The sequence below is a fragment of the Hypanus sabinus genome, chromosome 20 (assembly GCF_030144855.1).
Source record: "Hypanus sabinus isolate sHypSab1 chromosome 20, sHypSab1.hap1, whole genome shotgun sequence".
Lineage (NCBI taxonomy): Eukaryota > Metazoa > Chordata > Chondrichthyes > Myliobatiformes > Dasyatidae > Hypanus > Hypanus sabinus.
In genome coordinates, this window is record NC_082725.1 from 48236517 (window position 1) to 48245962 (window position 9446).

The window sequence follows — 9446 nt, forward strand, 5'->3', positions numbered from 1 at the left end:
TATATACTGCAGCTGATCTCCTTCAATTGTACCATCAGACTTGGAGATATTTTGTTTCCTAACATGGGTGGGCTTGTGGCAGACAGGAGATGAAAACAATTATAGATTTAAACTTGACTCAGACCTGCCCTCTTCTGGGTTTAGTGCAGGGAAGGTGGAGGATGAGTGACCAATCTTTTTACAGAAAGGATGAACAATAAAGTATTTTACATTGGCCTCATGCTACACTTCGTAAGATTCTTAGGTTTTTTTAAACAAAGATCAGCTAGGTCTTCTGCTGTTTTGATGACCCCAGTAGGAAAACAGGAAGTGTAGAGCAGGATTCATAAGGTAAATTGTCAGCTGAAATACCAGACGAGTCTTCTCTTGGCCCCGCGTGACCTTGCACTTTTTTCATTTACCTGCACTGCACTTGCTCAGTAGCTTTTACATATTTTTATCTGTAACCCACTGCGTAATGCTTTGATCTATATAAACACATGCAAGAAAAAACTTCCACTGTATCCTGGAACACGTGACAATAGAAAACCAATCCAGACCACAGGATCACACTCCAACTCAAGTGATATCCCACACCCCACCACACGACCCTCAATCCCTGTAATTTCTAAATTCCACCCCACTTATACTTTGAGCTTTCGGAGATCTCCAAACACCTGCTCCTCTCCCAGCATGTTTGGGTACTTTCCCCTTCATCCCCATATCTAACTTCTATGGATACACAAGGGGAGAATATCCCAACTGGTTGCATCACCTGTTGGAAACACCAAAGCCCAGGACCGGAAAACACTACAGAAAAGTAGTGAATACAGCACAGTCCATCACAGGCAAACCCCCTCCCCACTATTGAATACATTTACATGGAGCGCAGCCACAGGAAAGTAGCATGCCTCATCAAAGACCTCCAACATCCAGACTATGCCCTATTTTGACCATTGGGCAGGAAGCGCAGATTCCTGAGGTTCCACAGCACCAAGTTTAGGAACAGTTATTACTCTACAACATATATGTCAAACTCAAGGCCCGCGGGCCAAATCCGGCCCGCGGTGGAATTATCTTTGGCCCGCGAGATAATATCTAATTACTATTAAAGCTAGCTTCAGTAATTGAAGCCCCTATGGCGTATGATATGGCAAATGCTGAGTTTATTCAGGTGCCAGGTTTTCAGGGTTTTTAGTGTTTATTTGGTTTCCCTGGTTTATTTCCTGAATATCATTAATTAATAATTTTTCTTCTATTAGAGCTGGCCGGCCGGTATATTGCATGCACCACTAATACTACAAATCCCACAATGCACTGCCAGTGCATTGCTCGTGCTTGCCTTACTCTCTCATCAGCATCCTTACGGCGCTAGTCACGTGTGGTCAACTTTCAGCTATCCCTCACCCCAAAAATGGCTGAACGAAAGGTGGACTTTGAAAACAGGGGTTTTCAAGGCAGGTGGGAGGCAGAGTATATGTTCGCAGATATAAAGAGCAAACCTGTTTGTCTTGTGTGCGGAGACGGTGTGGCTGTAATTAAAGAATATAACGTAAGATGACACTATGAAATGAAACACCACGACAAATACAAGCATCTGGACAAGGAACAGAAGCCGGCGATGTGCGGTCAAAAGAGTGGATAGGTGGGCAGGATCCGGGAGAAGATGCGGGAGGAAAACGGCGCAGGTGAGCTGACAGCTTATCACTGCATCATACACCAGGAATCATTGTGTGGCAAAGCCTTGAAAATGGAACATATAATGAGCACCATAACATGAGCAGTTAACTTCATAAGAGCCAAAGGTTTAAATCACCGCGAGTTCAAGTCGTTTCTGGAGGAGTTGGGTTCAGAATATAATGATTTGCCCTGTCACACAGAGGTGCGATGGTTAAGCCAAGGAAAAGTGCTGAGAAGATGTTTCGAGTTGCGTGAGGAGATCTGTCAGTTCATGGAAAGCAAAGGGAAAGACACAACAGAGCTCCGGGATAAAAAGTTGCTTTGTGAAATGGCGTTTCTGTGTGACATCACGAGCCATCTCAATGCGCTCAACCTGCAGCTTCAGGGGCTGGGTCGTGTGATCACAGACATGTACGCTGCCGTGAGGGCTTTTAAAACCAAGCTGCGCCTGTGGGAGACGCAGATGCAGCAAGAAAACTTGAGCCATTTTCTGTGTTGCCGAACTATGAAAGAGCAGGTTTCCCACGTGCAAAGTTTGTTGAAAAACTTAGCATACTTGGTGCCGACTTCACACGGCTGTTTGCCGACTTTGAAGCCCAAAAAAGCAGGTTTGAACTGCTCAGTAATCCATTTGCAGCTGACGTGGAAAGCGCACCAACCAGCATACAAATGGAGCTGATTGAACTCCAATGTAGTGACACACTCAAGGCAAAGTATGACTCGGTGGGCGCTGCACAGTTTCTACGTTTCATTCCCAACACAATGCCCCAGCTGCGTACCCAAGCTGCTCAAATGCTCTGTATGTTTGGCAGCACATATCTGTGTGAACAACTGTTCTCTTTGATGAAGATAAACAAAACATCACACAGGAGTTGTCTTTCTGATGAACACCTTCACTCAATTCTGAGGATTTCCTCAGCTCAGAGCCTGACTCCAAACATTGATGAACTTGCATCCAAGATGAGATGCCAAGTATCTGGCTTAGACTAGTGTGAATCACAGAGTGTTGGCCTGTGGAAAAATGTTTTCATTAGAAATTACTCCGGAAAAGCTGCAGATAAAGCCATAAGAAATAAATGCAACTGATTTTTTATTTATTTAATGTTCAATGTTGTTTTTGTAGGCAATAACCTAAGCTTTGTTAGTTCCAGGTTAATATGTGTAATAACTTCATTTCAATAAGTTTTGCAATAAACGCTGAACCAGTCCGGCCCTTGCCTTATACCGATTTTTTAATTTTGGCCCACTGTGTATTTGAGTTTGACACCCCTGCGTTAGGTCTACATTTGTGTTTGTTAATGCTTGATTTCAAATGGTTTATTAATGGAAAAGGTATGGCTCCCAAAACAATCTTAGCAGAAATAGCATCGTTTCTTTCTCGTTGCCTACTTTCTTGTAATCTACGTCTGTAAGTTAATACCAATCATAAAAAGAATGCTTGCTAGGCAACCTGCTTCATAAAAAACGAAATTCGTAAAATGAAACAATTTTGGATATAGCAGAGACTGAGACACATGAGAGCAGGTTGAAAAAACGAAGGCAACGAAAGCTGTGGGAGCACGCTCGCATACAACTGATCCGCCCGCATGAAGTCGCATTTTTCTCAATCCGGCCCGTGACCTAAAATGAGTTTGACACCCCTGCCAACCACCAGGCCCTTGAACTGGTGCAGATAACTTCAATTGCAACTACTCTGAACTGATTCTATGACCTACAGACTTGCTTTCTGGGACTCTTTACAACTCATGTTCTTGGCACAATTTATCTTCTTTTGAAGATTGGTTGTTTGTCTGCCTATATATAGTTTTGTGTAAATGCTGTTGTATTTCCTATTTCCCCTTGTAAGTGTCTGCAAAAAAATGAATTGCAAGGTAGCATATGGTGGAAAATATGTACTTTGATAATAAATTTATTTTGAACATCATACCCACTGCAATCTGATCCATGTGTCATGTTGTGCCCAACCCTTTCCACAAAGTTCTCCAACTCCACTGTCACCCCACACTGCTTTCTAATCCAACCTCCCCACATTAGATATCAAGACATAGGAGCAGAGTTAGGCCATTTGGCCCATTGAGTCTGCTCCACCATTTCAGCATGGCTGATCCATTTTCCCTCTCAGCCCCAATCTCCTGGCTTCTCCCTGTACTTATCAAGAATCTATCAACCTCCACCTTCAGTGATCTAGCCTACACAGCCGCTTGTCGCAACAAACTCCACAGCACCAACTCCACAGCAACAAACTCCACAGCACCAACTGGCTAAAGAAATTCCTCCTCATCTCCGTTTAAAATGGATGTTCCTCTATTCTGAGGTTATGCTGTCTGGTCCTAGATTCCTGTACAAGAGGAAACATTTTCTCCACATTGAGGCCTTTCAACACTCAATAGGTTTCAATGAGATCCCCCTATTTTTCTAAATTCCAGCATGGACAGGCCCAGAGCCATCAAACACTCCTCAAATGATAAACCTTTCGAGCCCGGAATCATTTTCATGGATTATTTTTTTTTTTGAAAACTCTCCAATGTCAATGTCAGCGCGTCCTCTCTTAGATAAGGGGCTCGAAACAGTTCACAACACTCCGAGTGAACCCTCATCAGTGCCGTATAAAGCCTTGGCATTGCATCTTTGTTTTTATTTTCTAGTCCTCTCAAAATGAATACTGACATTGCATTTGCCCTCCTCTACACTGACTCAACCTGCAAGTTAAAATGCAGGGAGTCCTGCACAAGAACTGCCAGGTCCCCTTACGCATCAGATCTTTCATTTTTCTTCCCATTAGGAATATAGTCTACACATATATCTCTGGTCTGATCCTTCCTCCCCTGTTGATCAGGAACACAAGCCATCAATCAAGATAGATTTCAGGTATTAAACCTGCTGTAACAGTTACACCTCCACTGACTTACTACAGAGTATCCAAGAAAACAATTTTTCCATCTATAATTCTTCTTTAGAGCAAATATTGTTTCCCATCTGCTTCAATGGGATTTCCATATGGAAGGTTCTATTCCCTGCATTTAATCCCATTTAATTCTTGGCCCAAGGTGCTACTCCAATTATTGGATTTGTGTTGTGATATTGACCAGTCTCTCACATTGGGAAATTGTGTCAGTGTATCTCTGTTGAGAGTGAATGCCCTTCACCATTTAACTAATTGGAGAGGCTTGGTTTCAAATCTGTTTTCATTCATTACTAAATGGAAGAATTTGCTGCCTTTTATTGAATTACAAAAAATTTCTACACTTGCTTAGTTCAAGTTCCAGTGCCCATGGATTGGCACGCAATACAATGCCAACCAAGTTCTAGTGCCCATGGAGTTGGCACCCAATACAATTCCAAACAAGTTCCAGTGCCCATGGAATTGGCATCCAATACAATGCCAACCAAATTCCAGTGCCTATGGAATTGGCACCCGATACAATTCCAAACAAGAACTACCAGACACCTGTTTACCAGTTACTTATTATTCCATTATTACTTTTTGAAAGCCAGTTCTACCCACTTTTTGGTTATCCTGACTGATTCATGTTGACCTCTTTTCCATGTTGTTTCTGCCTCAAAAAATAATGCACAGTAAAAAAGGAAATTTAAGGAATTAACACTAGATGTAAACTACAAAGGAGAGAGGCTTAAAGCAAAGGAAAACCAATAAGAGGAAGACAGATGTTGTAATGTTGTTAAACAAAATATATTTGATTTCTAAACTAAAGAAATTCAAGCAGCTGTCATTGGAAATGAGTGTGTGTGAATCACCAAATAAACTAGCTTGCCAACATTGAGTATCAACCTGATCTTGAGCAAAATTACATTCACAACACATGAGGACAGTTTTCTGATGCCCTTGCCATCACTTGGCAGTTGGACTTCCAGACCATTGATTCACGTGGCCGCTCAGAGTTTATGATCAAATAAAACCACAAGTCTTAGTAATGGTGACCATGAAACTACTGGATTATCATAAAGAAACAATGACCTCATTAACATCCTTCATGGGAGGAGATCTGCCACCCCAACACGATCAGTCGAATAGGTACACAATGTGGATGATCCTTAAATGTGTTTTCTTTCAGGGGAATTGGGGTAAACAGTTGATGCTAGCTAGCAACACCCACACCTCATGAGCATACAAATTACGGACAAAGCTGTTGGTGTCTGAGACCATGCATAACCAACACAAGGGACTCACTGCATTCTGGATACAGATACACACATGAGGACCAGGACAGGACAGACGTACAGTTGGGCTCATCAATGCCTTTGATATAATACTGTTTGGAATACAGCATAGTCTCGAAAGTAGGTACTGTATATATATACACACAATGTTCTGATTGGAATCATGCCAGATACCACATCAATAAAAATCAGAGTGCAGCTAATAATCAACATAATTCTTCAGGAAGTGTAGGTAATGGGTTGAACCTGCTAATGGCTATCAGACAAGTACTTAGAAAACATAACTGGACTGCATAGAAAATTTCTATGCCTGTGCCTTATAATGCACTAATTATAAATACATTGGAGCTGAGACATGCATGTATCTGATCTCTTGTTGTGTCCCAGAACATCATGATGGAGTCCAAGGAGTTCTATATGTTGCTGTGCTATGTGACTGGACACACTTCCACCTGACTCCTTAGCTTTTCTCCAGCTACAATTGGCTCCGTTAGCATGGTCCTATTAATCTGAATGGGGTTATCAGCTATCACTTACAGGGAAAATTTCTGGTTCAATGTATACTTTTAACAAACAGCAGCTATGTCACTTTGTGAGAACAAAGGTTCACTGTGAAACTTTGGGAAACAAGGACCATATCCACCTCTTGGGAGCCACTCCTCAGTGATAGGAAACTTCAATGCATGAGCACTGTCTTTGGACAATTGCTAAAAAGAAAATCTGAAAATTAAATCTTCAACCTTGGCGTAAAATTCATGGACTATCTGTCAGAGATAATCCCTGCCTCATTCTGTTTCTCCTCAACAACCTATGGGAGAGCTCAGTCACTGTGATACCCCACAGAAACCCTGTTCAACTGCAATCCTTATCCATCTTGGCAGAGGCTGGAGTTTGCACTGCAGCCAGCTGATCTCAAGTGACAGCAGACTGAATGATCTCCATGTATGCTGAGAGGTTGCTCTCTGTGCTGTAGTGGATTTTATTGTTTTTTATATATTTGGGTTCACACAAATAAATGGAGTTGGTCATCATTTCCTTGCAGGGAAGGATGGCTTCTGAGCCAAGAATAAAACGCCGCATCATGTTTGCAGCAGATTTTTCTTTTTCAAAGCTCATTCTTTTTTAAAGCAATCTGGACGTTAATGTTAAAAATAGTATTCACTGCCCACCCTGAATTGCTGTCGGTCGTAAGTTGCCTTCTAGGACTAACACTACTGTTCTTCTGGTGAAGGTCCTCCATATTGGTAGGGAATCCCATAATTTAGAACTGGCAAAACTAAAGGAACGATTGGAAAGTCATTCCAGTTCCTGATGGTGTGAAACTCAAAGGAGATTTGCAGATGCCGGAGTCATCAAAGACCTGCTTCTCTTGTGTTTCCAGGTAGTTGAGCATCATAGGTGACAAACTGCCACACATGCTGTGGATGCTACACATTTCAGCCACTGTGCATTGGCCGTGGAAGGACTGAATCAAATTTTTTCCCAAATTTGGTGTTGAGCCTTCTTGAGTACTGCAGGACCTGCATTTATCTAGTCAAATGGAGAGTGCTTGAACACTGTGTATGGTAGAGAGGTTTTGGGATGTCAGGAAGTGGGTTACTTGCCACAGAATACTCAGTCTTTGACCTGCTTTCATAGCCACAGTATGTATGTGATTGGTCCAGTTGAGGTTTTGGTAAATGATGACCCACAGGATGCAGATGGTGGAGAACATCATGATTAGAATACCACTGAATGCTAAGACCATCTCTTGTTGGAGATCTTCTTTGCCTGGTGTTTTTAAATTTTTTTTTATATATTGAAATATAGCGTGAAATAGTTCTTTCCAGCCCTTCAAATCGCACTGCCCACTGACCTAACCCGAGCCTATTCACAGGAAAACTTACAACGATCAATTAACCTACCAACATCTTTGAACTGTGGGAGGAAACCCACACGGTCATGGGGAGAACGAACAAACTCCTTACAGGCAGCGGAAGGAAGTGTATGGCTGGCAATAACTATCTGGTTATGTATCCATCCTTGCCTAAGTATGGTTTATGGTGTGCTGCATGCGGCAAAAACAGCTTCATTTTCTGACAAACTACAAACAAGATTGAACAATACCCAATTAAGAGCAAACACCTTCATTTCTGACCTTCTGTTGAATACTGACCTGATGAATTATGTTAAGATTTTTTTCCTTGATAAAGGTTTTAAAAGAAACTAACGCAGCAATGAATAGAACATAGAAGAGTAAAGGAAATCATTTTGCATAAGTCTAATACAGCCTTGTTGATTTTTCCTCTGTGATTCAATACAGAGTTTGTATGAATTAAACTAACTGGGGAAGAAAGATTTACTTTGGTATTTTACCACTATTCGGAAATACTCTGCCAACATTAATCATATTCAATACTGTGTTAGACTGCAGGCTGATTATCTCCAGGGTATGTGTTTGGATTGACACCAAACTGAAGGTCCAGAATTTTCCATGATTGTTACCAGCTGTACTAAGCTTCAATGTGAGATAATTCTGGGCATGATCAGTCAAGCTTTGTTTTGATACAGGTCGAGGTGACAAAATAATCTTCCACAAATTGGCATTGGCATTAAAAGTCATGAAGTTGCTTAATCTTGGAAATGGAAATAAAGTACAGGTTTCTGAGGTCAGTGTTCAATCATATTACTAGACTTCTAAAAAAAAGTGATTGATAGATCCAGTCCCCATCTTAAAGTGCACTATCTTGACAAAAAAGTGCTAGGTAATTTATAAATCTGTGATGGCAAACAGCTGGTAAATTTGTATATTCCTATTATACAACATGCAGCAGGGACAGGTCAGTGTGATTGGCAGCACAGCCTATTTTTTCAAAAGAATTAAAAGGCTTTAGTGAACACATTTTTAATGCGGTGTTCCTTTTTTGGGAGCCAACTTCAGAATCTTCTGGTTGAATTTTAGAACCACCCATGATGGTTTTGTACCTCAAATCTACACAGAACAGCAGCTTATCTATGAATGTCTTTTTAAGCAACTGCACAACTATTTAAGAAACTGATATTTTAAGAAAGCATCACATCAAAAAGGAAAAAAAATCATTCAACACACCAAATATAATCTTTCCAAAAATGTACAAATAATCAAAAAAAGGAAAGACATATTTTTGTGATGGACTGTCTTATTCTGAAATAAGCTAAATAACTTATAGAATTAAGTATATTTCAAGTGTACTTCAATCTATATGATCAATGAAGTAAATGGGACAGCCAGATTGCACACAGCCAGGCCACACAGACAAAAATTGCTTTCACATATGATGTTGGAGGGTAAATATGGTAAAGAAACAAAGAAGCTGACACAATATATAATAAACTGTTTTAAAAAATACAGAGATGGCAACCCATCAGGCTGAGGGATTTGAGTCAGGTTATCAGGCAGCAGGAGGAACTGGACTGGGATCGGAAGGGCAGACCTGGGTGAAGACCATGTTGCTGCCTGCAACTCAGAGGCACCGAAGTTGGTGCCTTTGAGGTGGCATGAAGGCTGCGTGCAGTGAAGTGTCTGTCTTGGACATTTCTTTTACAATCGCATGACCCCTGTTGGACATGGATTGGTGCAGGCCTGCTTC

General features: G+C 41.2%; 1 protein-coding gene across 1 annotated transcript; it reads left to right on the forward strand.

Moving 5' to 3' along the window:
* The first annotated feature begins 1354 nt into the window (after window positions 1-1354).
* Window positions 1355-3585, forward strand: LOC132378691 (general transcription factor II-I repeat domain-containing protein 2B-like). Its single transcript, XM_059945797.1, has 2 exons — window positions 1355-1667; window positions 1860-3585. Exons 1-2 carry the CDS (start codon window positions 1646-1648, stop codon window positions 2336-2338), a joined length of 501 nt encoding a protein of 166 aa, XP_059801780.1. The 5' UTR covers window positions 1355-1645; the 3' UTR covers window positions 2339-3585.
* The last annotated feature ends 5861 nt before the right edge of the window (window positions 3586-9446 follow it).

Excerpts from the sequence above, each read along its gene's own strand:
- LOC132378691 (XM_059945797.1), top strand. The coding sequence starts at position 1,646 with ATGCGGGAGGAAAACGGCGCAG. Across the intron at positions 1,668-1,859 it reads GCGGGAGGAAAACGGCGCAG|AGGTGCGATGGTTAAGCCAA; the intron begins GTGAGCTGACAG and ends CCTGTCACACAG.